We start from the raw sequence: 27883 nt of genomic DNA on the forward strand, positions 1-27883 counted from the left end.
ACCACAGGTAGAGAGTGGTGGAAGAGAGAAAAGGGCCAATTTGCACTTGGGAAGGTCTGTTTGAATAGAAGGTCAGCCACACCAGTGCCCAGTCTGTGATGCCAAGATATCACGGAGATGGTTTATGAGGATCGAGTGGTTGACTGTGGGAAGGAGGCAAGAAGAGAGGAGGACAGGTCAGCCCATTCTAATGGGAAGAGGGAGGACGGTCCAGGGGGTCTGTAGATGGTAGCGAGAGTAAGAGAGAAAGTAGGAGTGACTGGATGCCTAGTCTGCAGGCTTTCTAAGGATGAGTAGGTTTCAGTGGGGATGATGAAGGTAGGAACCCACTCAGAGAAGATCAGAGCCACTCCACCACCAGCCCGAGAAGCCCTGGGATTGGACAGGATCTTGTAGCCCTCTTGGAGAACAGTGTCAAAAGCAGTGACTGAGCTGGCCTTGAACCAGTCTCAGTGAGAGCAAGGACGTCAAGGTCTTCAAGGAGGTGACGGATGTCAGAGGAGTGTTTGACAGAGTGAGAATTGAGGGTAGCTAAGTGAAACTGGTCACCCCCTTTAAAAGATTTGCGCGGGGAGGCACAGGTGTGGGGTTACACACTGTGTATGGGTGGCTGCCTGGGTGTGCCTGTATGGTGAAAGGGTACACACTTAAACGTTTGGGTGGCTGGGTGCATGTGTGTATATGGTGAATGGTATGTGTGTTTGTGTTCATGGGCGCAACCAAACCTACATTTCGGGGCGGGGGCTAAACCTTCAACTGTTGGGCTAACTTCACGGGTTGTGGGGGAGGGGAAAACATATTTGTGTGGGTGCATCTAACTTTTTAATGCATTCTAATGAGACTTTCTAATGCAGCTTCAATGTTGCAAGCAGTTAACTCTCTCCTTTGAGTCTGAAAGCACCCATGTGTGGACTGCTGTGAGAATGAGCTGTCTCCTGTCCCCTCTCTACCCTGCCAATCACTGCCCTGGCATGCGAGTATTAACCCACATCACAAATTCAATTGCCTAAAAAATTATGCATTTGAATGTGGGTAGTAGTAGTGAAATGCTAGTAATGTTAGTAATTGCAGGGCCTTTGTTAATGGCAAAACGCAGGTGTTGTTTAACATCTATGTCCTGTTCTGTCCGGCAACGACTCTGGACGTCAGCCAGGTTGAGCCAACATAACCCAAAAGTTCAGGGGGCAGGGGGAGGGCTGATCCCCTGTCAGATCAATGGTGTTGCGCCAATGCTCGTGTTTAATGCCATGATTACTTTTGGGTAATCTTCATTACTCCTAGCCCTATACTTTCTTGTCCCTGTACTTGTGTATGAGACACTTTTCCTCATATACAAGTACTGGGATGAGATAACGGTACATGGAGGTAAGGTCTGGCTAAATTGCATGTAATTCTTTACTCCGAGTCCTACTCTTCCTCGTCCCAGTACATACCTATGAGGCAAGATGCCTCATAGGTAAGTACTGGGACAAGGAAGAAGGATGTGGAGGTAATTTTGGCCTGAGGAGCTGATTTGGGAGGTTGGGGAAGGGGGTGGGAGGGAGAGGGGATGTGTGGGGGGATTAACAGGGGTGGGGATTGTGCAATTCATTGTAATGCATCCATGTCCAGGCTAAGCAGCTATGATAGGTGGTATTACTGGCTAGAGAGGCATTTTGGTGCAGCCAGTCTAGTCATGTCTTAGTATGGCTGGACTTTCTTTTAACTGGCATCTCTGATAAAGCAGCACTACTAAGTGTAATTACCTGGCTAGACAGACATTTGGGTGTTGTCAGTCTAGCCGTTTCTTACTGTGGCATTGTATATTTTTCTGGGCATCTGTGATAAAACAACCATGATAGGTGTTATTGCTTCGACCTGCATGTTGGTGCAACCAGTCTAGATATGTCTAAATGTGGCCTGGCATGCTTTACTGTAATATGTTGTTAAGTGTCTAGACTGGTCTATATTGTGCAGCCAGTTGGACGTGTTTTCCTTGTGGCATGGCATTTTTAATAGCAAAGCATTACATGAATTAAAGCATTAATGTTCCTGTGCACTGTTGGTGACTTGTATGCATTGGATTTTTGGATTGGTGTTACCCTAGAAAACAATTGCAAATGCTCTGGTTTTTTAGCCAAATTTTCTCAGAAAGTGTGCTGTGTAATGCATTAAAAACACATATGTATATCTTTCTCATAGTGCAGTGTGCGGCATACCCATGCTGTAACATGTTTGTGCGTATTATGCAAGCAACGCTATCTAGGCCGGTCCAGAGTGTGGCATGACTTGTGATTTGTTGCCGAACTGGGGGGGCCCTCAGCATAGCTCGCAGGGGGGCCCACACATGTTGTGCTACGCCACTGTTTTTATTCCTGCTTCTACCCCCGCAAGTGTTCAGATAGCCAAGGCACTGGGGGGAAGGGTGAAGCGCCACAGAGAGAGTGGTTATTGTTGCAAGTCATAGCTGTTTCAAGCAGGAGATAGGTAAAGCTATGTTCCCAACATTCTATAAATGCAATGACAGTGAAGGGCGTGTTTTGGTGTGAACAAGACCTAGAGGCAAGACCTAGCCAAGATGTTGAATAAGGTTGAGGTTGTACTGCCCCCATTAAGAAGGTGTAGGACCATTGGAACCGTAGCAGACAAGCTTAATAGAGCAAATAGATCAGAGCAATTAGCCCTGAGGAGGAGTGCCTCGGCTGTGTTTTTGTAAAGCCACCTGGTTCCCAATAGAGACATGGGAGGATGCGTGCTAGAACAGCAACATGCTTAAAGATGGGAGTCGCATGAGGGGTGGCCAGTTGATGAGGGGTGGCAAGTTGTCTGGTCTCATGAGAAAGCAGTATTGTGTCCATTATGTTGGCAAAGGGTATTGACTTCACTGTTCACACTCACTCCAGGATTGGATCGTCTCGGGGGGCACGCACATCATGAAATTGTCCTGTCCAATGGGCGAAGGGCATTGTAGCAAGAGTAATATCAAAAATGTATATTCAAAATTTAGTATAGTTTGCTGTCTACACAATTAGGTCATTTGTAAGGGGCAGCCTGTGAATCCTCAAGGCATGTCACCGACCAATGAGTTTGGGTTGTATAGGTCTTTCAGTATGAGGTCGAACTGCTGCGTGTTAGAGGTGTCCAAAAAAAGAGGATAAACAATGTGGACATTTCTAGTTCGGAAAACATTTTGGAGGAAATAATTGACTTCATACATCAATCAGACATGCAAATAGGCCTATCTATACACAGCAATTCTATTGTTTTATATATAGTGCCTGTTTGCAAACATAGACATACAAACACAAGTGTACATTAATATCAATATTGATCTCACTCATGTCCTTTAGTAAATGCCTTACCTTTAGTGGATGGGCACCTTCATCATCTGAACTTTTAAACTCAATACACACCATTATATTTCGTGCCTGCAATAGAAAGGAAAAAAATCATTAGGATAAGAATAAAACAGAGTAGAAGTTAAGAATTTCAGACGTAGAATAATTTAAGATCCATAAATACAATAGCAATAGAAATAAAATATCATCTAACAGCTTTTATATACTTCATCAAGGATATGCTATATTTATGTACATTTTATTTGCACTGCATTTACAGTAATGTTTTATGTATGTTTTTGCTGCTTGGAACTACTCCCCTCTCTTTCCCCAATTCAAAGCACTTATCTTTGTTAATGGGGCTGCAAGATACTGTGGCGAGGAGGTTGAGAAACAAAGCTGAGGATCAGCAGGTGGAGACTTAGAAAGGAGGAAACATGTTCAACTTAAAGCTCCAGCTGCACATCCTCTCATTCAGTTACTTCTCTTCTACTCCAGACCAAATGGGGCTTATTAGGAGTTCAGCAGTATATGGTAAAAGTGGCAGTTAGAGAATTACTGCCGCGTTAACCACATCACTGATCAAGGAGTTGGGGCTAATTCCAATGTGAAATTATCCCCAGTGGAAGTACCACCGTCAGAATTACTGCCAACATCAGGCGGAATTAGTGCTGGCACTATTTATACTGGCGGAATTACAGCCAAGATTCAAAATTTTATTTCTGCTGTATCGCAAGTTGAAATTCTGCTAAAATACCTCCAAAAATGGGTGGTGGTTCTTCCAAAAACAAAGTGCAGTTACCACAACCGAAAAAGTGGAGGTAAATGCATACAAGTGATGGAAAACAAGTCACAGGTGCACCCAATCCACTCTGAAAGACTACAAAAGGTCTGCACCTGACCCAAACAAAGTTTCCAACAACATGCTGTCGCTAACTTGACTTGCAGCCCCTCCTACTCAACATTGAGCTGTAGAGGCAGTAATAGCAGCACAGGGAGGAGGAGGGGACACCATGCAAGGCAATTGCACATTCCCTGGGTCAGGCCCGCACACTGTGCATTGCCTGATATCCAGCTGATTACCCTGCACTGACTGAACAGGCAGACCATTGTAGAGCTACTCTCCCTGGTCCATGACGTCATACAGAGCAGGATTAACATAAGAACTGCCTTACCCCCGCTGATGTAACTTGTGGCAGCCCTTTGATTCCTTGCAACTGGCACATATCAGCACACTGTGGGCATGCTTCATGGCATGTCTCAACCCACGTTATAATTTGGCTTGGGCAGGTGCTGGAAGCACTCCTGTGCCATGCCATCCACCACATCTCCCTGCCCACCACCTAAACACAGATTAATTGCACAAAGGCATCTTTCTACACAGCATACCTGCCCAACGTAACTGCCGCACTGTGGACTGCACCCATGTGGCGTTGATCACCCACCCCAGGCATCCAGACAGGCTTACTGCAACAAGCAGCAGTATCATTCCATGAATGTCCAGGTCACCTGCAATGCTGACCTTGTGATCCCACACAATGCTATGCACCTGTGGAACAGCACACTGCCGGCATACTAGGAGAGCCACAGAGGCCAACGGCCAATGCATGCTCTGTCATGGCCTTGTACATACACGACCTGCCCTCTCACTCCTCACATGACAGCCACCAACTCACAGGACTAGGCCATGTAGAACAATGCAGTAGTTTGTTGTGATGCATATTGCCCCAACAAGTAAGCAATACACACACAGAAGACTGTAGAAACCACAATGCAAGTTAACACATACCTACACATCGAATGTCACATTTCAACACTATACAAAGACAATGCAACACTGGCAGAAGCAATGTAATCTGGTAATCATGGATGTAAAACCATAATTGAAGGAACGCAGACACTGCAAATATGCAGAAAAACAACTAATTACCCATCAGGGGACATGCATGATAGCAACACACAGGCCCAACACAGGCAACATGCACTCTGAAATGCCAATAATAGACCATGAAGGTGAGGACTGCTTGTTGTGAACTGTGTGCATGGTGTAACACAACAATGCCCATGTTCCCCCTTAGTAAATGACTCTACATCCAGTTACTGGTATGAAAAATCATGTTTTGCAATTGACACAAGTGATCTTTGCCCTTGCAGGTAACTTTGAATACCCCCAGCTCCCATGGCTAATGACACGTGCTCAATCCAGGTGCGCCACAGGAGGTGGCCTACAATGATGCACAAGTCAGGACCAGGCTCTGCATAGAGCATACCTTTGGCCTGCTGAAGGACGTTTTCGGCATCTACACTGGACCAGAGGAGCACTGGTATACAGGCCAGAGAAGGATGGACAAATATTGCTTGCCTGAGCCATGCTGCACTACATCTGCCTTCGGGCAAAACATCACCCTAGCCCCTGATGAGGACATGCTGCTCCAGAAGACTATGGGCCTCATTACAAATCAGACGGTCCGGAAATAACGGTGGCGGGAAAACCCGCCGCCACCGTTGTTTCTGGACCGCCTGATCCCGACTCCTGCAGGCGGGAGGTGATGTTCCCACCAGGTTTGACCTGGCGGGTTTAACACCGCCTGCCTGCAGGCGGACGAGGATACACCGGCAGCATTACGAGATGCTGCCGGTGTTTCCATGATCCCCATTCCACCTCCTTGATTCCTGGAAAACCGGGGTTGTAATGCCCCGGTAATTCCGGGAGTCACGGAGGAGGAATGGTAAAACGAGTCCAGCGGTAACCAGGCGGTTTTACCACCTCGGTTACCGACGGACTCGTAATGAGGCCCTATGACTCTCTACCTTCTGGTGCAATGCTGCCACACTGAGCAGGAGGAGGCAAGAGATGGTTGTCGGTTGTGGCAAGAGCTAATTGATAATTATTTCTGAACACATTGATTATCACCTGCTGCTCACATTTGCATATAGCCATGTTTTTAATACATCACATTCACACAAAAAGGATAGCCATAGCATTGCTTCAAGTGAGCAAGTATTTAATAGTGAAGTGTCACTAGCATACATCCCAAACACCCATCCCCATCCACCTCCCCCATCCCCAACAACATACACACACACACACATCTTTGTGATGAATCAACTTCCAGGGCACCAGTGGTCCAGTGATGAATATTGGTCTCTAAATCAGCCTCACGCCTCTAGTACACCAGAAGGCATCTGAACAGATTGGAAACAAGCAAATTATAAATCCCCTTGTCCATTTTTGGTAATGTGGATCGAATGGCAGGCTTATCTCTGAAAGGTGTGGATCGTTGGCTAGTTGCAACACAACGAAAATACAATTAATACCCAATGGTAAAAAGGACTGTCCAGTCAAGGTTATATGCACATATTGACTTTATTATTATCACAATAGACACTTCTAGTACACTACAAAATACAACCTACCCTGTAAAGGAAAGCAAAGGACAGACAGTTTCAGATAAGGAAAAGGGATGCACTCTGGATACTGACAGGAGGGTAGTCGGTATAGTTACTAATGACAAAATGTACACGAAGACCCCCCACTCGCACCACTAGATCTACCAACACCTCTTGCTTAGTGTTACCTAGACACAACCTAAAACGAGTAGGTGGTTCCAGCTTCCCGGTCATGGCCTCCCAATTATGGACACACTCCCACCGGACATCAAATTCACCCAAGTATTTGCAAAATTCAGGAGTAGTGTTATTGCCTGGCTACTTAATAAGAATTAACATAATTCTCTCTTTACTTATGTATCCCTGACTACTCTGCGAACGTACCCTCCCGTCCATGTATTCTTGTATCTTCTCTGCGCTCAGGACTGAATTCTAGCTTGTACTATGTAGTATCTGAATTCTTGCTCTATACTGTGTATCATATGCACTATGTATCTGACTGAATGCATGTTTGTACTATGTATTACTTGAACTCCTGCTTTACATTATGTATCAAATGCATTTTGTGACTGAAATGAAACATGTAACCGTATTCTTACTTACTAGCGCCCAGATATCCCTGGGTCAGGTGCGCTATACAAGTAAAATAAACAAACAAACAATAGTTAAAGGATACTTGGCTTAAACACAAAGGGAGAGTAATGGGTCGTAAAATGTCACTGGGGCCTCCAGAGAAGGACCAGGCTGACAGAACAACAATGTACCTTGTGCTGAAGGAGTTCTTGGTGCACGACAGGGTCGAGTCAGTTTTAGGGCACTTTGCAGCTTCTGCGACAGAGTTCAAGATGGGAGACAGCTGTGGGTATCAGGCGGCAGGCAGTTTGGTGAGCAAAGCTGGATATAAAGCTGCAGGCTGGCCTACCTGGCAGCTCGGGGTCAGGAATTGTCTCAGTGCTGGTTGGCGGTTCTGAAGCCCTCGTTGGGGCATCTTAGATGGCTTTAGCGACTGCGGCATAACACCAGTCAGCATTGCAGTCAGTTGCAGTTCGAGAGGCTCAACTGGCTTGAAAATGTCCTTTAAGGCAGATGTTGGTAGATGCTTGTCGATGCACTCCACCTAACTTCTTCACTGGGCTTGTGTTGTCCTTTAAGGTGGACGACCCAATGCTGAGGAGAGTGTTGCAGGCAGCTGTCTTTTCCTTGGTGTGGCTCAGAGACGCTCTGGCACTTCCCACCTAGGAAGCTTGCTGCAGAGTCTAGCAGGTCATGCTGTGTGCTGGCTGGGTATCGGTTTGAGCTGCTGGAGGGTCCTCTGGATTGACTATTTCCCTCTGTTCCCTGGAGATGTTTAAGAGAGGGGTCTTACCTCCCTCTTGGAGGACCTGGCCTTCCTTCACTGGCGGAAGATGTAAGGAAGACTGTATCTTCATGCAGGGTCCAATGATGAGTTATTCTGATCTGCCAACTGGACCACAGGGAGTGGTCTTGAATAAGCCTATCTTAATGAACACATCCTGGGTCCCCAACAACCATCTCCTGTATGCATATGGTCATAACCAGAGTGATTTGCTAAGTCCCACCCACCTTCCTGTATGTTGTGGATCAAGGGGTCCCTCTGGTTAATGGAGCTCTCTGTGGTTCCTGATTAAAGTGGCATGTCTCCCTTGAATCTGCTGCGTGACCAGACTTTCTGGCTTCGTCAATCATATACTTGTACCTTCTGAATGGGGTCACCCTGAAGGGATGACTACTGTAGACACGCAGTACCAGACATGACATTTTGCTGTCAATCGATACTGAGGGTGGGAGCCGGCATCAGTTGCATGTGAAAGGTTGTTGGGGTTTCCTGTCTCCTTCGTTAGCTTCTGCAGCCAGGCCCCATGTGGACCTGTTTAAATTAAACTCTGATTAGTATTGGTATGTTGCCACCAGCTACAGGGTTCAAAAAAGCACAGGGCAGATTCATGGAGCCTTTGTTATTTAATTAGGCTGGGCATGGCAGGGGGAATGTTTGGCCCTCCCCCTTCTGCAGATGCCTTGTGTATTCCAACTGTCAGACCCCAATTAAATATGACTGGGGCGACTGCACCTGTAGGATGTGTCCAATCAGAGAAAAAGGGTCTATGCATATGTCGTGCGGTGAGCATAGGAAAATGACTCAGGATTAGACCCGCACATGTTCTAGAGGTTGAATTGCCATCATACAATTTCCTTTAAAATTTTAAAAAAGCCCAAGCAAGCGCACATCCACAATGCGGATGGTCAAATTCCTTGCATGCCCCCCAGCCTCATCATGTGAACCACCACCCTACTGAGTATCTGGTTCATCATCAATGCAAAAGTGCCGTCTGAGGCCATCTGCGTTTCCATGCTGGGAGCCTTGCTTGTGCTAGATGTCCATATCTAATCCCTGTATGGATACAGCCCAATTCAAAAGCTTAGGGTTATCCCGTTGCATGGCCATTAAACATCAAAGAGGCCGGTGGTCTGTCTGGATCATAAGTTGCAAACCAGATGTAGGGTTTCAGCTTCTTTATGGCCCACACGACTGCGTAAGCCTCTTTTTCAATGACGGGCCAGTTCCTTTGCCTTTTTGTCAATTGCCTTCTAATGTAGGTGACAGGTTGCTCTACTCCTTGAGAGTTCAGCTGAGTTAGCACTGCTCCAATCCCAAATCTGCAGGTGTCTGTCTGGATAATGAACTCCTTTTTTGTTTGTTTGTTTGTTTATTTATTTGTAATGCGCGCCAGACCTGAGGGTATCAGGGCGTACGGTACATGAATATTTTCAGCTTATGGTTACAAGGTTACATAGTTACACAGATATAATACAGTCAAGGGTTTGATTACAACAGCAAGATATATACAAGATATATACATACAGTTGGAGGACATTACATAGAAAGTGAGGTTGAACATGCTATAGGCATAGTAGTGTCTATTAACAGTACACACAAGTGGAGATTGTAGGACAGTAGCTGGCATGTATTTAGTGGTTGTTTTCTTTGAGCCAGTTGATTATGTTATGTCTGAAGTTGGCGTATGTTTGGTCTGCTCTCAGAGAGGGGGGTAGGGAGTTCCAAAGCTGACTATTATAGTCTGGCACTTTCAGAAATGGGGCCCTGCACAAAATATCCTTTAAATCCTGAAAGGAGGTTTTACAGGCGGGTTCCAAGTTACCTTCTTCAGCATGTTCTTAGAAGTTACATCAATCAGGGGCATGGCAATGGTCCCATACCCCTTGCTGAATGACCGGTAGTATCTGGTGAGAGCTAAAAAGGCTGTGTGGTAGGGATGGCCCAATCGTTCACAGCCTGTACCTTTGCTTTGAGAGGTTGTTTCTTACCTCCATCGACCAGGTGGTCTAGGTAAGTCACTGTGCCTTCAGTGTCTGGCACTCCGTGGCCTTGATAGTCAGATATGCATTCTGCAGCACCTGAACCACTTATTTCAGGTGGGATAAGTGATCCTCCCAAGTGTGGCTGAACACAGAAATGTCGTCTAAATTGGCGACACTGATGTTTTCCAGTCCAGACAAAACCTGGTTAACCATCCCTTAAAAAGTGACAAGGGCATTCTTCAATCCGAAGGCCATCACAGTGAACTGATATTGTCCTTCTGGGGATGAGAATGCTGACTACTCTCTTGCTCCATCTGTCAAGTTGATCTGCCAGTACCCTGCCATGAGGTCAAAGTTACTAATGTACTTGGCAGCGTCAAGATTGTCAATGAGCTCATCTGCCCGAGGAATGGGGTGAGCATCTGTCTTCATGACCCCATGAAGTCCACACAAAATCAAAATTCAGTCTTCCCACCACTGGTCTTTTTAGGGACATTACCACTCTGGGCTAACCCACAGGCTGTGGGATGGCCCTATAACTCCTAGGGACAATATCTTAGAAACGTCCTCCTTGATGGTGTCCATGACCTTGTCGGACATCCAGTGAATCCCATGCTTCAATGGCTTATTGTCGCCAGTGTTCACATCATGGGTGCACCTATCTGCGTGACCTGGAGTCAGCGAAAACAGACCGGTAAACTGTCCCAGTAAACTCTGACTGTGTCAGTTGCTGTTCTGACAGTTCTGTTGCAATGTTGACACCTGCAACTGACCCATCTGTGACTTCAGTGTGTAGGAGGTATGAAGGGGGGATCAGTCTCCTCATCCCTCTGTCAGTCACTAATGCCATGACCAAGTCGTACCGCTATAATGGGGTTTTAGCCGGTTGATGTGAAAGACTGTGCACATCTTTTTAGGTCCTTTCACGTCAATGAGAATTCAACTCACTGACTTTTTCCAGCACACAGTAAGGCCCAGTCCACTTGTACTGAAGAGCACACGGTTCGACAGGCTCCATATTCCACACCCACTTTGTATGGAGAACAGACCGTCACTGTGGCCATCTGGTCATGCTAGTGATTCATCAGCTCATGACTGGCTTTTTGGGTTTTCCGTCGACTGTTCCATGTACTTTGCCATTCTAGACTGAAGGCCAAGTATATAGTCCACCACATCTTATGTAGGGGATGAGGGGTTTTCCTTCCACTTACTTTCACTAGACTGAGGGGACCTTGTTCAGGGTGTCCAAACAGAAGCTGAAAGGGGCTAAACCCTACTCTGTTATGTGGCACCTCCCTGTAGGTGAACAGAAGGCATAGCAGGAGAATAGGGCTACTAGACCCACCAGGATGTCCCATTATTGCAGCCAACAATAGTCTCCTTGAACCACTAGCTCAGTACAATGACAAGGGCATTCAACCTCTAACACACAGATCAACAACATACATTAAGGATACAAACAATTTTCTGAAGAAACTTGATTCAATAACATTTGACAAAAGTAAATATATCATGTTCACCATGGACATTACAAGTCTTTATACTAATATAACTGCTCACGCTGAATTGGAAGCAATGGAATGGCTTCTACTTAACGCAGAAGAAGTGGTGAGAGGTGACTGTTTATTAATACTTAAACTTCTGAATATAGTACTGAACAACAACTTTTTTCTGTTCGAAGATCGTTACTTTGTTCAGATTGCCGTAGCCTCAATGGGGGCCGCCATGGCACTTAGCTATGCTAACACATATATGACTTACCTGGAGGAAACTCAAATCTTGAGAAACCCAAGATGGGAGAACAAACTGAATAGCCTAGTAAGATTCATTGACAACCTATTTGGGGTGTGGAATGGCACCGAGGAAGAACTAGAAGATTTCTTAAAATTCATGAACACAATAGCCGAAGGAATCTAGTTTACACACAAAACCAGCAGAACTTCAATAGAATTTCTAGATGTATTGGTATATCTCAAATCTAACAAACTTGAAACCACGGTCTTCACAAAACCACGGATAGGAACAGTTTGTTGCTAGCATCAAGCTTCACCCAAGAAAGACCATAGAAAGTATTCCATTGAGCCAATTCCTGAGATACAGGAGAATCATATCAAATGAAGAGGTATATGATAAGAAAGCAATTGACTTAAAGAAATTCCTAAAGAGAGGATATAGTGAAGAGTCAGTGATGGAGCATGCTACCAAAGTTAAGACTACATCAAGATCAAGACTAAAGAGATTGAATTGGTATATGTCAAAACTTACTCACAGCACAGTAACAACATAAAAGAAAATTATCAAGAAAATATTGAAACTATTGAGCTTGGACCCTACCCTAGCGGCACTATTTCCAAACACACTATTATTCGCATATAGCAAAAGTAGATCAATACGGGACCACCTGATCCAATCTGACTTCGGCCATGTGAAATCAAATAAGAAGGACTACAAGGGAACAATTCAATGCAATAATTGAAACTGCTGCAATAATGTGATTAAGGGCAACCACATCAATCATCCACGCAAAGGACATAAAATTCCATTAACTCATACATCGACATGTGACACCATGAATGTTGTGTATGGTATCAAATGCCCCTGCAGACTCTTCTATGTTGGACTTGCTGGCAGGAAAGCAAAAACGAGGTGGGGAGAGCATAAATCAAACATTAGACCACAATCAGTTAAATCACCGATGGCACAACACTTTAAGGAACCGAAACACATGATCGCCCAGATTCAGTTCGTAATCCTGGAACATGTGACCCTACCAAGCAATATAGAGAAATCCATTGGATTGAGAAATGAGACAGTATGCATCCACATGGGATGAATCTTGAATGGGATTTGAATTGTTTTCTATGACTTATTGATACAACCATGAACAGAGGGGAATGTCATCGAGAAAATGATCTACTGTGGTCAGCTAACAGGTGGAAAATTCATTGACTGTAAGAGAAGATATACTATAGACTCGATGTCACCACATGGGAACACTGTATAAACACTGAATGTCAATTAACTGTACAGAACATTGTTATGCCATATATTACCTAACGCCATACACGGGATACATAATATGTACATGTAATATTCTCTAATGCAATGCAGATACAAAATGATCGCCACACTGCAGTAACATATTGATAAAATCAAGTAACAGCGCTGCATAGGATTTATGATGACCTGTTGAAGAATTGTGTCAGGTAATGACAGACCTTAAGGAAAAATGGAAATTACTAACGCAGAACCAGATTAGGAAATACAAGTCGCCATACCATACACAGGTACCAGTAAATCACGAGATTAGGAATGTACTTTATACGTGATAGACCCCCATTTTGTAATAACGTCGGTAATCATTCCGGATAAATGTAGGAAATATATGTTAACATGGAAAACACGTGTTGATGTTCATGAAAAATGTTGATAACTCTTAATGTACCATGAGTCCAAAGCTATTCTCATCAATGGTAGCAAGTTAAGTAATTCATACACCCAAGATGGCAGACATGCAGGGACAAAATGAGATCCAACAGTCTACATAAATAACTGACTACTGCAGCAGTTGCCTAGCAACGCTCTGATGCGACTGCAGAGAGAGACTGGTGCCGTGTAAGACAGCACATGCAGACCTAGCTCTGTTGGTTCGATACAGGTAAGAAAATATGTAAATATAACTAGAACAGTGATCGGGGGACAGATCAGTGACTATATTAACCAAGACATAAGTAGGTCTTCACAGAGATATAAATACACGCTAAAGCGGAACGCGGCCATAGATCGGTTCGCATGTATCCAACTAATAAACAGTAAAGCTCCATTTAGGAAAAGCGCAAGGAGCGAGGTCTGTACATAACGTTAATTTTCCGAATTTAAGGTTGATGCAAATGACAAGTTGGGGAGTATGGACCATAAAAATAGTGAACAATATCCAAAATTACCTTACCGTGAGGAGAACAGCTATACGAGGGATTACCACGATTAAGGAATTCACCAGCAATTACTCTTACAGCACCATAACGTGGTGAGTGAAGCGTATATAATTACAGTAACAATGAATATTACCCTAACTGACTGTAACACTCCTGTGGGACACAGCGCCTTATAAGCGACTTGTCCCACAGAGTGTCACATATTATAAAATTCATGTATACTTAACAGACAAAACCAACCCCCTCTTTCTAATGCAGTGCCCTTTCTTTTCAGAATGGATACGTGTAGAAACTGACTGTGTTTACACAGCAAACAGACATGAGACGGAAATTCTCTGAATTGAAATCCGAGCGTCATTGAAAGGCTCGCAACAAATTCAAAGGTTGGTGTTTTAGAGTTTTGAGAACACTAATATGAATTTTCAAAACTACGAGGAGGATGTCCAAGAACATCACCTAATATAGTTTAATTTATCTTTTAGAAAATACACCCAAAAGTCAGATATCTTCATCTGAAGAAGGGCTCAAGGAAGCCTGAAACATGTAATGAAGGATAGGAGGTGTCCTTTTAAGAACGACCAACATAAAACAAGACCCTATCAAGATATCCGACAAACTCAAGTATCTGAGCAACATTAAGCACCACAGTGTTATTTAGGAAACTATTGATGTACTCAAATTCAAATTAAATATACTCATTGTTGAATTTGAAGTTGAAAACATTGGAATGAACATGGATTACTTTGACAGCATACTGATGCCTATCAGAATTAATATGTTGAACATGATAAAATAGTCTGAAAACACTTCTTCTGAAACCTTTCTTTGAAATTGTTTGAAAGTATTTGAATACTAATGATTGAACGTTTATCAATTACATTGGATTAAGTGTGCCCTTGTTTTGCCTCCCGTTGACCACGGGAGACCACCCTTGTTCATGGCAGGAGAATATCCCATTTTCTCCACCTATCATGCCTTTCAGGGTCTTGTTGAACCGCTCAACAAACTCTGTTTGTTTGTGGATAAAAGGATGTAGAGAACCAGTAGGTGACTCCAACTCTTCCCACATAGACTTCATATATAAGAAGTTTGATCCACAGCCAGAACTGACTTCCTTGGGGAATCCAGCATAGGATATCCCAATCAGAGACTATGCAACCATAGAGGCTTTGATGCTCCTCAGAGAGACAGCCTCAGGGTACCTTGTAGCATAGTCTACCAACAACAAGTTGTATTTGTTCCCTGAGCTGGTTTGAGGATCCAAAGGACGCACAATATCCATGGCTATTCTCTCGAAAGGCCACCCAACCATTAGTAGTGGAATTAAGAGGGCCTTTGTAGGACCACCTGACTTGCCAGAAACTTAACAATTTGGGCAAGACAGGACAAATTCCTTACATTTATTTTGAACTGCAGCCAGTTAAAGTCTGCAGACAACTGGTACGATGTCTTAGTCACTCTCAAGTGGTGAGCCAAATCCAAAAGGAACTTTCTACAGCATTGGGGAATCACTAACCTTCTGGTGCCCTCACCCTCAGTCATTTGGCTCACTTGAATCCATCCTCCCAGGACACTTTGAACAGTCCAAGGGCTTCACCCTTGGCCTGCTCCACCACCTGCTTCAGCAGACCCGCCAGAGTGGAAAACTCTTTCTGGGTTTTAAAGAAGTCAGTTTGATCCGGGACTACAGCTGTTGCAAACTTATCCAGCTTGGGTAGGCCTTTGAGATCTGTGCTCACCTGGTCTTCCACCTTAGGTTCCTGCACTGCGCCAGGCAACTCTGAAGTCAGTGAATCCCCCTGCTACCAAAGTAGGGTCCTCAGTGGCTACTGGCCCCACTCCTGCAGGCGTAGGCAACTCAGCAGTCTATGGAAGTGGACTAAGGGCTACCAGCCACACCAGTCCCTCCAACAAGCCCTCCGGAAGCCCTCCAGGTCCTAAGGCTCTGAGAGTGTTCATTCTGGTAACCGCTTTTGCCCTCAAATGGGTAGCCGCTGTGACTTTCTCTGGATCAGGAAGATCATTACCCAACAGACGTGGTACAGGGATGTAGTCTTTCAACGCTACACAGTGCTGGGTCGTTTCACCTCACCAGCTGTATTCTACTTTCGTCAAGGGGCACTTACTCTTTCCGTCAAACCCAATTAGGTCCATCAATATACTGGCCTGGCTGTACCCACTCGTGGTTGACAGCAGAGAGGGTATTCATGGTGTCTAATACGCAGGAGTTTTGTGTCCATTGAAATACACATGTTCTAGATAGAGTTGATACACATGTTCTAGATAGAGTTGAACATTATTGGGAACAGGGATCTCTTCTGGAGACCCGGTACCATTCCCACTCAGTGTTACCAATCCACATTCGGCCACTCCTTGGCCTAGTGGGAGGGCCTCCTCTAGGAGTCCCACACTAATGATGGCCTGATCCACGATTCCGCACATTCACAATGACTTGATTGGGTAAATCCTTGCAAGAAGGATCCTCTTCCCTATGGCCCATCTCCTTACACACAAAAAGACCCTTGAATGGTGACAACAAAGGTGTCCCAGTGTTAGGGGTGTACGACTGAACTAAAGTTTTGGGATTTAACTTCGAAGAGGACTGGACCTTTGTCCTTCACATCCTTGTTAACTTTTCTGTCCAAAGATCTCTCTTCTGGTCTGGGTGTGCTCGCCTGAGCCTTTTTCTGGACTCAAGTACTCACAAACCTGTTTGCCGCCTTTGCAAGCTGCCTAGAGTTTGTGATAGTCTTGTCCACAGATGCTGGTGTAGGTCAGCCTCACAATTCCTAAATACATGCTCACACGCAATCAAGTTTTCACATCAATTTAAATGTGTCAACTTTGTTATCAGCCACCCACCCATTCAGATATTTCAATGACAAGTGTGTGAATGCTTCAAATGTCTGCCCACTTTTTTTCCAAGCTCTCTAAAGCTCTTGAAATACTGTTATGAGGTTTTACAGAACTTCCTGAAGAAGGCCGCCTTCATGCGGGCCGCCTTCATGCTCTCATGAACAGGCCTTTCCTCAGGAGCTAACGGAAGAGTTGCATCAGCCCCTGGTGTAGGTAAGTGACTCATAAGGGGTGCGGCCCACAGTAGCTCGTACACCTCCTGTAGCTGAAAGGCAAGCTTGAGTGCTTCAAACCAGTCAGAAATATATCCTTCGCCACCTCGTAAGTCTGCACTAGGTTTTGGGGGATATATTTGTATTTGTATTTATTTGTTTATATAGCGCTTTACGCCAAAGCGCTGCAAAATTGAACAACTTGGTACATAAAACATAAACAATATAACGGTACAAGCAAATTACAGTATGAATCAATCAACACACCAGTAAGAAGAGCAATTAAACTGAAGGGAATAGGGAGAGAAGAGCAGTGGGAATGTGAGGGAGAAGGAGAGGAGGGGAGGAGAAGGAGGAGAGAGGGGAAAGGGGTGAGAGTGGGGTAGTAGGGAGTGGAGGGAGGGAATCAAGGGAGGCAGAAGGAAAGGAGGGGGAGCAAGAAGGGGTGGGAGTTTCAAGGCGGGGGTGGAGAAGGAGAGATTTAAGGGAGGTACGAAATGAGGAGAAAGTAGGAATAGAACGAATTGAGAGAGGTAGGGAGTTCCAATGCAGGGGAGCGAGGAGCTGGAAGGAGCGGAAACAGGAGGGGCACAAGGGGACAGAGGTACAGTGAGAAGGAAATGATCAGCTGAGCGAAGGGAGTGGGAGGGAGTCTAGAAAGAGAGGAGGGAGGAGAAGTGGGGGGGAGCAAGTCCATGGAGAGATTTGAAGACAAGACAGAAAAAGTGAAATTTAAGTTCAGAGTGAAATGGAAGCCAGCCAAGGGAGGAGAGGGAAGCCGAGATAGAGTCGCGGTAGGTAAGGAGACAGAGGGTATGGATAGCAGAGTGGTAGATAGACTAGAGGGGGTCAAGATGAGGGGTAGGTAGGCCAAAGAGTAAGGAGGAACAGTAGAAGAGGCGAGAGAAGATAAGAGAGAAGATTAGAAGTTAATAGCATGAAAGGTGTTAAGGTAGAGAAAGCGGGAAGCCATCCAGTTCTTTATGGCAGTAAGGCAGGAGGAGAGTTTCAGGTGGAGGTCGGATGAGAAGGAAGAGAAAGAAAGGAAGAGTTGAGTGTCGTCGGCATAGAAATGGTGGGAAATGCCAAACGAGGAGCTAACAGGGGCAAGGAGGGAGGTGTAGAGCGAGAAAAGGAAATGACCAAGCACTGATCCCTGAGGTACGCCATATTCAAGAGGTTGGGATGGAGAGGATCGGCCACCCCAGGAAACAGTGAAGGAGCTTGAGGAGAGGTACAAGGATAGCCAGTTAAGAACAGAGCCTGTGAATCCAAAGGAAGAGAGGGTGTGAAGAAGGGGGTGATCGACAGTGTTGAAAGCAGCAGGGAGGTCAAGAAGAATGAGGACAGAGGATTGCTTAGAGTGTCGAGCAGAAAGGAGGGAGTGAAGGATGTAGGTAAGAACAGTTTCAGGAGAGTGTTTAGGATGGAAGCCAGATTGGGAAGGGGGTAGGAGGGAGAGATTGGTGACAAAGGTTGAGAGCTGGGAGTAGGCAAGGCGCTCAAGCAGCATGGAGAGGAATGGGAGAAGAGAAATAGGGCAGAAGTTGGAGGTGAGAAGGGGATCGGCCAAAGGTTTCTTCAGAATAGGGAAGATAGTGGCGTGTTTGAAGGCAGAAGGGAAGGTGGCCGATGAAAGGCAGGTGTTGAAGAAGGAAGTAAGGTAGGGAATGAGAAGAGGGTAGATCTTAGGTATAAGAAGGGATGGGAGAGGGTCAGTAGGGGCGGATGCAGGGTGGGCTTTGGAAAGGAGGGTGGAGACATCAGAGGGGGAGAAAGGTGAGAAGACAGACATACAGGTAGATGGCGGGGAGGAGAAGAGGGGGGAAATGAGGAACAGCTGATTGTTTGCCAAAGGGTAAGAATCTTAGAGGAGAAGATGTTAGCAAAGTCAGAAGGAGAAAGGGTAGAGGAGGTAGAGGGTTCAGGGGTAGGAGGGGAGAGAAGTCATGAGTGAGTTTGGAAGATGCTGCGAGGGTGGGGGGCTTGGGAGTGAAGAAGGTTGGAGTAGTAGGATCGTTTAGCCGAAGCAAGACAAGAGTCATAAAGAGAGGGGTAAGAGAAATAAGAGGTTTGGTTGGAAAGTGAAGGAGATTTGAGCCAGAGTCTCTCAAGACGTCTGAGGAGATGCCGCATAGAGAGAAGTTGAGGAGTGAGCCATGGTTGAGAGGGTTTCCGTGTTGGACGGAAGAAAGGAAGAGGGTAGAGTTGATCAAGGGAAGAAGAAATAGAAGAGGAGAGAGTGGCTTGAGCATCATTGGCTGATAATAAAGAGAAATCTTGGAGAGAGGGAAGAGAAGAGGAGCAGGTGTCAAAGAAGCGAGAGGGATCAAAGTTGCGAAGGTCACGTCTTGAGAAGATGGGAGCGGAGGGCCTAGTGGCAAGTGGGTGTGGAAGGGGAGTAAGGGAAAAGGAGAGTAAGGCATGATCGGAGAGGTGGATAGGAAGAGTAGAGACAGGGGAAGAAGGGTAGGAAGAATTGAAGATGAGGTCTAGAGTGGAGCCAGAGGAGTGAGTAGGAGAGGAAGGAAGAGGGGAAAGGAGGTAAGAGTCAAGGATGGAGAAGAGGGATGAGGAATGAGGGGAAGAAGATAAGTGAAGATTAAAGTCACTTGGTATTGTTAGAGGAGAGGGGGTGGGAGAGATAAGCGAAAGGAGGTGGCCAAGGTCTTCACAGAAGGAAGAAAAAGGGCCAGGAGGTCGATAGATGATTAGAAAGGAGATGGGGTGAGGAGAGGAGAAAGATTTGTAGAGAAATTTGAAAGAAGGGAAAGAAGTAAGAGGTGGTGAGGAGGTAGAGGAAAGGTATTTAGGGTGGTAGAGGAGGCCAATACCTCCACCACAGCCAGTAGCGCGAGAGATGTGAGAGAAGGAGGATGAGGAGGTGGTTAGAGAAGCGGGTACAGAGGTGTTGTGGGGGGATCCAGGTTTCAGTTAGACATAGGAAATGAAGGTTGAGATGAAAGAACATGTCTAGAACTGCTGCGGTCTTGTTGCAGATGAATCTGGCGTTCCAGAGAGCAATGTTCATGAGGCTGGAGTGATGAGCAGTAGAGGGTAAAGAAGATTGGGACGGGGAGAGATTGTAGGTGTAGGATAGGAAGAGTGGGGGGGATTGAAGAGGAGGCAGGGCATGAGGAGAAAGGAAAAGGAGAATTGGAGGGAAAGGGAGAGGAGGGGTGTGTGAGAAGGGAGGGAGAGACTAGAGGACGGAGAGGAAGAGATTTGGCAGAACGCATAACAGAGGGAGCAAGTGAGACGAGGGGCTATGATGATCCGTTGCTGATGAGTCTTATAATAGTGAGACAGGGGCCAATGCAGCAGATCTAGATGAGCATGTGCTGGCATAAAAGAATAGGAAGGCACAGTTTGGTGCTCCGGTTGCTTCTCAGGATACTGCTCGGTTTGGAGGGTAGAAAGTAGAGAGACAGGACGCACAAGATCAGGGGTAGGCAGCGAGAAGTGGTAGGAACCAAGTTGGAGGAGGATGGAAGAGGCTCAGCTGTAAAGACTGTATGGAAGGTGGCTGAGAGTCAGGGTGGATTAGAATAGCAGGTAATGGGGAGTGATAGGGCCCGAGCTAGGTAGGAAGTGAGAAAGGACAGACTGCAGGATTATGTGGTAGGTAGAAGGTCGGGGTGAGTAGTATTGGTTGGGCCTAGGCTGGAAAGGAGGTGGGAAGAGGCACAGCTGTGGAGAGCGAGAGGCGTGTGTCAGGTAAGGAAAGGGAAGGGTGAGAGCTGGGGCAGTTAGTGTGTGCAAGTTGGACCCAAAGTGGTAGGGGGTTCGGCAGTAGAGACTGTGTAGAAGGGTAGGGAAGCTGTGGGGGTAGAGCTGGAGCTGCTGGCAGGTGGTGCAACTGTGCGGATGAAATCCGTAGGCCAGTGGCCCGCAGTAGGAGATGGAAGCGCCGGGTTGCACAGCAGTGTGGAAGCGATCCATTGACCAGCGGCCCTCTGCAGCAGATGGAAGTACTGGGTAGACTGCGCAGTGCTACAGATGCAGTTCATTGGCAGTGGTCCGATGAAGCAGATGGAGGTGTCAGGCTGCGCAGCAGGGATGTACACCGTTGATCAGTGGGCCACTGCAGGAGATGGCAGTGCCAGGCTGCGCAGTTCATTGGCAGTGGTCTGATGCAGCAGATGGAGGTGTCGGACTGCGCAGCAGTGATGTACTCTGTTGATCACTGGGCCACTGCAGGAGATGGCAGTGTCAGGCTGCGCAGTGGTGCGGATGCAGTCCGCCAGACTCAGCGATCCCAAAGGCAATGCAGGCCCGCGATCAGAAGAAGGCCGCAGCGGGGGTAGAGCTGCAGCTGCCGGCAGGAGTTGCGCAGCGGAGCAGACACTGTCTGCCAACCAGTGACCCACTGCACAGATGGCATTGCCAGGGTGCAGAGTGTCAAGGTGCCGGGGTGCAGGGTAGGAGGCTGCGGCAGGGAGTAGAGCCGAAGCTGCCAGCAGGAGGTGCACTCTGGTGCAGTTGCAGTCCCCCAACCAGTGGCCCTGTGCTGTAGATGGAGATGCCGGGGTGCAGATGCAATCTGATGCCAGTGGTCCACTGCCGCGGATGGAGGTGCTGAGGTGCGGGAGGGCAGTGTAATCCCGGAGTTTGTGCTGGCCGCAGTGGGAGATGGACACTGAGCGGGAAGAGGCCGCAGCAGGGACAGGCTGGGATCCTCCAAAGGATGGCCTGCAGCGGTATGGATGCCGGCAGCGAACCAGTCTCTGAGCACGTCCGGGGTGGTGGGGTAGAAGTGGGCCCATGCCGCAGCCCCTGCACACTGAAGGCAGGCAGGGATCCCTTGTGAAGGCGGGCAGGGATCCTTGCAGCGCTGTAGGCAGCAGAGCTGCAGAGCCCGTCTGGGCCGGTGAGGCAGAAGTGGGCCCTCGCTGCAGCCCGCTGCAGACAGAAGGCGGGCAGGCACCGAGCGGGAAGAGGTCGCGCAGGGACAGGCTGGAGTTCTCCAATGGATAGCCTGTAGCCGTGTGGATGCTGGCAGCGGACGGGTTGCCGAGCCCGTCAGGAGTGGAGAGGCAGAAGTGGGCCCACGCCACAGCCTGCAGCATACAAAAGGCGGGCAGGCACCGAGGACCAGGAAGGTCTCGCCGACAACGGAGCAGGAGGACGCCTCACCGTGGGACCAGACCGGGGTCATGTGAATGCAGACCTGATTTCCAGTGAGAATGTTGTCGGAGGAGCCCCCAGACACAAGAAGCTGGATCGGAAAGAGGTAGATGGTAAAATTGCTGTTGTTATTGATTTATTTATAAAAGATTTAGCCTGAAGTGAGGAGGAGCCGGTTCAGGCAGCTGAGCTGCCTGAACCAGCGATGTGACACTTCCAATGTGACACTGGATGTGGCACTTTGTCACTTCCAATGTCACTTCCAGGATGTGACACTGGGATTTATCCCCCACACCCTGGTTTGAACCACTACCGCTGCTTTCGCTAGAGGTGGATCTGTTGGCCTGATTCTTCTCATCAAGTACCAATCTGTGCAGCTCTATGGCACCCCTGTCCCACTCCATTGCAACCTTGTCCCACTATATTGCGACCTTGTCCTGCTGTTTTTGTTCTTCCAGTGATAGTCTCCTCTCCTCCAACAGGAGCTTTCTAGCTGCTAAATCGTTAACAAGCAGGACAATTACTGGACCACTTAGAGAATGTGCTGGGGCCTATGACTTGCGGGATTCCGCATTAGTCCCTGACCTCTGTGACTCTCTAGAGTGTTGAAGAACCATGCTTTCCCACGGCAGGATGGTTAGCGAGAAACACTGCTTATGCTGTCTTCCTAGTCATCTTCCACTACCCCTCCTGGAAGGTCTTCTTCAATCGGGTACATAGGCTCTAACCCATACCCTGGGGTCTTCTACCCAACCACCCTCACTTCTGCCCAAGCTTGGAAGCTGTTAGCAACTCAGCTTTATTAACCTTAGTGTTGTGGGGAAGCACCTCCCTTGACATGTGATGCACAGGACATCCTTGCTCATGCCTTTCATAGTCTATATGTCAAGATCCATGATTATTTAACAATACCTAGCAGTGTCTAAACATTGCCTGCAACAGTACTGTTATTGTTGGGTGACTAAGCAGTGTGCAAGGCTCCAAATCGATCTGACCGCTTGCCACCAGTGTGACAAATCAACTTCCGAGGACCAGTGATCGAGGGATGAATATCGGTTTCTAAACCATTAATCAGCCCCCCACCTCTAGTACACCAGAAGGGATCTGAACAAATTTGCAAACACAAGCAAATTATAAACCTCCTTGTCCAATTTTGATAAGATGGAGGGAACGGTAGGCTTATCTCCGAAAGGTCATGGATCGTTGGTTAGTTGCAACACAGTGAAAATTCAATTATTACTGAATGATAAAATGCACTGTCCAGTCAAGGTTGTATACAAATATTGACTTTATTATTATCACAAAAGACTGTTCTAGCACATTATAAAATACAATCCACCCTGTAAAGGAAGGCAGACAACAGTTTCCAAGAAGGAAAAGGGATGTACTCTGGATACTGACAGGAGGGTAGTCAGTACAGTAATGCATTGCAATAGTTCAAGGATACTTGCTTTCAACACAAAGGGAGTAATGGGCCATAGAATGTCACTAGGAGCCTTTGGAGAAGTAACTGGGGGACAGAACCACAATGTACCTTGTGCTCTAGGAGTTCTTGGTGCTCAACTGGGTTGGTTCAGGGCACTCTGCAGTTTCTGCAACAGAGTTCAGGACAGGAGACAGCTGTGAGTATAAGGGGCAGGCAGTTTGATGAGCAAAGCTGGACGGACGGCTGCAGGCTGGCCTACATGGCAGCTCATGGTCAGGAATCGGCTCTGCGGTTCTAAAGCACTGGTTGAGGTGCCTTGGATGGCTTTAGCGAGCGCAGCACAACAACAGTTAGCGGTGCTGTCAGTTGCAACTTGAGGGGCACAACTGGCTCAAAAATTTCCTTTAAGGAGGACATTGGTAGATGCTTGTTAATGCACTCCTCCTAGCTACTTCACTGGTCTCATGCTGTCCTTTAAGGCAGATGGCCCAACACTGAGGAGAGTGTTACAGGCATCTGCCTTGCCCTTGGTTTGGTTCAAAGACTCTATGGCACGTCCCACCTAGGAAGCTTGCTGCAGAGGCTTGCAGGGCATGCTGTGTGCTGGCTTAGTATCAGTTCTGGAGCTGCTGGATGGTCCTCTGGATTCAGTATCTCCCTCTGTTCCCTGGGAGATGTTTAGGGGAGGGATTGTGCTTCCCACTTGGAGGTGCTGGCGCACCTTCACTGGTGGAAGATGTAAGGCAGACTGTACCTTCAACCAGGGTCCAATGATGAGTTCTTCCTTCTGCTTCTGCTGAAGCCTTCAGATGACCTGCCAAAAGAGAAGAGTGTCTCTGCACTCATTCAAAGCCAATTGGACCACAGGGATTGGTGTAGGCTAAGCCTACCTTAACAAACCAATCCTGGGTCCCCACCAACAATCTCCCATATGCATGAGGTTATAACCAGAGTGATTTGCAACAGAAAAGGTAAAGTGGTGAAAACATGTAATACTAAATCCCAGCCAACTTCCTGTCTGTTGTGGAGCAAAGGGCCCCTCTGGTTAATGAAGATCTCTGTGGTTCCTGATTAAAGCGTCAGGTCTCCATTGGAGCTGTGTCAAGTCCAGAATTTCTGGCTTCGTCAATCCACATACACATACCTTCTGAATGGGGTCTCCATGCAGGGATGACTACTGTAAACACAGTCCCAGATGTTAGGGAGAATTCTCTTATAAGGCTAATTTCCCAAACCTAGTGAGTCCCCCAGCAGCTTTGCTGGATTTTTGGGGTTTGTTTTTTTCTCCTGCTAAGAGTGAGACTCTTTTCCTCCCACTCTTAGGCATGATTTGAGGTATGTCTGACTTTTTGTGTGCTTATGGGCTATGTTTTCTTTTTACTCCTTAGGGTATCATTTTTTTGTGTATGTGTTACACAGCACCCTCAGTGCAGTAACCCAGGGGTGTCATAGTGACCCCCAAACATAGACTCCATACCCTGGGACTGATTACTGTCTCCCAGGGCATGTAAAGTCACCATTGACTTTACTAGTCCAAAATTGTGAACAGAACCAGTACAAACCATCATATTGTGGAAGTACTGGAAGGGGTTAATTGAATTGCCCCTGGGTCTGTTTCCAAGGAGTTTCTGGCTGGTTGCAGTGGTTACCACGCAAAATATTCCACCAGAATATTTCCTATGGGATTTTCCCATTGATTTTAAACGCACCACTTTTTGGTGCAATGTTAAAGATACCGCCGGTTTATTTATTTAATATAAAATCACCAGTTGGGTCTTTTAGCTAGAACTCTTTTCTAAAATGGCGTTCGTGTCTGTCTCTGTAACTCCAACCAAGGTCGGGCCCTTTGTTCCACTTTTTGGGGGGCTTCTCCACAGAAGCCCTCCAACTGGTGCCACTCTGTCTGGGTTCCACAGGATCTGTGGGTGGGGGAATGGGCACCCTGGACTGCGTTGCCTTAGCAACCCAAGTTGCACTCTGTTCTGATTGGGCCAGTGGTGAGCCGCCCGGCTCACCACTTAGCATGTATGAGTGACAGCTAGGCTTTTGAATGGGGGTTTTTCTGCATAAAAGCAGGGCTTTTGGGACTGGAACTTCAGAAGTCACCACAGGACCTAAGAAATCCAAAGAGGGGAGAAGCTGAGCCATCTGCAATGATGACACCACCGGTAGAGCCCTGCTGAAATGACCTCACCACTTTCCCGACGACAAGAGAAGATCTTCTGCTGAAAGAGTCTTCTTCCTCTGAGCTGGTGGGATCAACCAGTTTGCCATTTCGCCTTCCAGGACGTCTCTTGGTCGAATCGCCCGTGCCAAGCACTCCAGCGGCTGGATAGCCAAGCTTTACCACTGTGACCGCGAATGCCAGGAACCCACCTTTTAACCGACGAACTCTGCGGCTGGTTTCTTCCCTTGGCAGTGCAACAACTCCAAGTTTCCTCCTCGACGAGATCCTCTCTTCCCCTGGTCGAAACCATGAACTGCACCTACTGCCAGGAACAACTGCCACCGCTGGAGCTTCCTCAACTTTAAAGGTACTGTGTTCCACCTGGCCTCCCTTTCTTCGGTTTGCTCAAGGTGACCCTTAAATCCTTGGCTTTCCAACTGGGTTGGTCCCCAGACCTTCTAACTTTATCTTTTGAACCACCCCAACCTCTTTTGAACATTTCTACAAAGACTTGAATGCATTTCGCACTGTGTGATCTTGGGCACATTTCACCTTGCTCCATCTAAAGTAGGCCTGGCCTATGAACTTTGGCTCTACAGTGGACTCTGCCTTCACTAACTTGTTTTTGTCTCTTAAAAGTGTTGGGAACTGTTTTATCTTTATGACCTGCCTTTTTCTCTCCCTTTTATTTAATTATTGGAGTGCCATCTAAGTTACACGCTCACCTCTGTTTTGATAAAAAGTGGTGTTTTGACTTAGATTTGTCTAATAATTGCTATGGGAGGTGTGTATACTTTTCTGATTGTGTTTTGAACTTGCTTTGATTAATAGTGCTAGTGTATTTTCTAAAGTGTGTGTTAAATAAATAATTATATACTTTTGATACAAAGCTCTGGTCAGTGTTTGCTTATTCTACTGTGTTTTTGGCCCTATTGTGTATCCTCTGTATACTGCCTAACTCTTCTTGAGAGAAGTCTGACTGCTCAGCCACAGCTACCAGGTAAATCTGGGTGGTGCAGACTGCTATCAAATGGGTTTACTGCTTACTCCTGTAGTCTTAATCGTCTTGCAGTGGTCCCCAAGGGAACTGCACAGAATTCTGCCTAACACCAGACATGACATTTCACTGTCAATCGATACTGAGGGCGGGAGCTGGCATCAGGATGGCACAGTGCATATGAAAGGGTGTTGGGGTTTTCTGTGTCTTTTATTAGCCACAGGGGACTGCGAGTATAGCCTGTGTCCACGAAGCGTACACAGGTCTATGCGTATGCCGTGCGGTGAGCAGTTGAAAATGTGTGTGGATTAGCCCCACACATTTTCCGGAGGTTGATCTACCATCATTCAATTTCATTTTAAATTTCAAAAAAGCCCTGGCGAGTGTACACCCACGGTGCAAATGGTAGCATCCCTTACAACCTCCACTGTGCCCAGTGAAAAAGTGTAATGAGGTAACAATAATTTTCTTGGCCTCTTGCACTTGCCAGGCTGTTCTGGCTGTGAGCGGGCGACATTCTTAAAGAGCGGTACCGTGGGATGCCAGCTGATGATCCCTCTGTGGGGGTGACTAAGGTTGACGGTCAGACTCTGCCCCCAGATGTGCTGGAGGGTTAGGGGCATGGTGGCCTGCATCAACTCAGCAAATTATTTGATGCCTTCTGTTCGCTCTCTCACCTTCTGCCCCACACTAGTTAGGGCAGCAGCTGCCACCAACAATTGCTGTCGCTCCCGGTCCGACTACCTTGCAACCCTCAGTGAGGCGCACTGCACACAGTCACAGATTGCTTGCAGATGCTGCACCTGTGTATGCGCTATTGTCTCCAGATGAATCTGTCACTGCTCCATCGTGTCCAGATTTCTCTATTTGGCATTGATGAAATGCTGTGCAATGGGCTGTGGGCTGGTGGGGGGGGCTGAATCAGGGGGACCTGAAACCCCTTTGATCTCTGTTGCATGTCCACTGGCATTAGTGTCAACCTCTGATTCCAGGTCACCTGGGCCTGGTTGTCTTGCTCAGGTGATGAGGGGGAATCATGGGGAAGATGGGTGGGTGGGATGCACATCGACCTGTGCTGTTGACAACATCTAACTCCTCAGACACAATGACAGGGGCC

At 46.9% G+C, this 27883-nt stretch overlaps 1 protein-coding gene across 5 annotated transcripts in view; it reads right to left on the reverse strand.

Annotated features, from left to right (window-relative positions):
* The window catches only part of DOCK10 (dedicator of cytokinesis 10), a 2208289-nt gene that overhangs the window by 1093081 nt on the left and 1087325 nt on the right, over window positions 1–27883 (reverse strand). For all 5 annotated transcript variants that reach the window (XM_069618176.1, XM_069618179.1, XM_069618177.1 and 2 more), the window contains exon 18: window positions 3342–3407. In XM_069618176.1, coding sequence (XP_069474277.1) covers window positions 3342–3407 — 66 coding nt within the window. The remainder of the gene's footprint in view (window positions 1–3341; window positions 3408–27883) is intronic.

Source organism: Ambystoma mexicanum, chromosome 10 (genome assembly GCF_040938575.1).
Source record: "Ambystoma mexicanum isolate Mex_15411 chromosome 10, UKY_AmexF1_1, whole genome shotgun sequence".
Lineage (NCBI taxonomy): Eukaryota > Metazoa > Chordata > Amphibia > Caudata > Ambystomatidae > Ambystoma > Ambystoma mexicanum.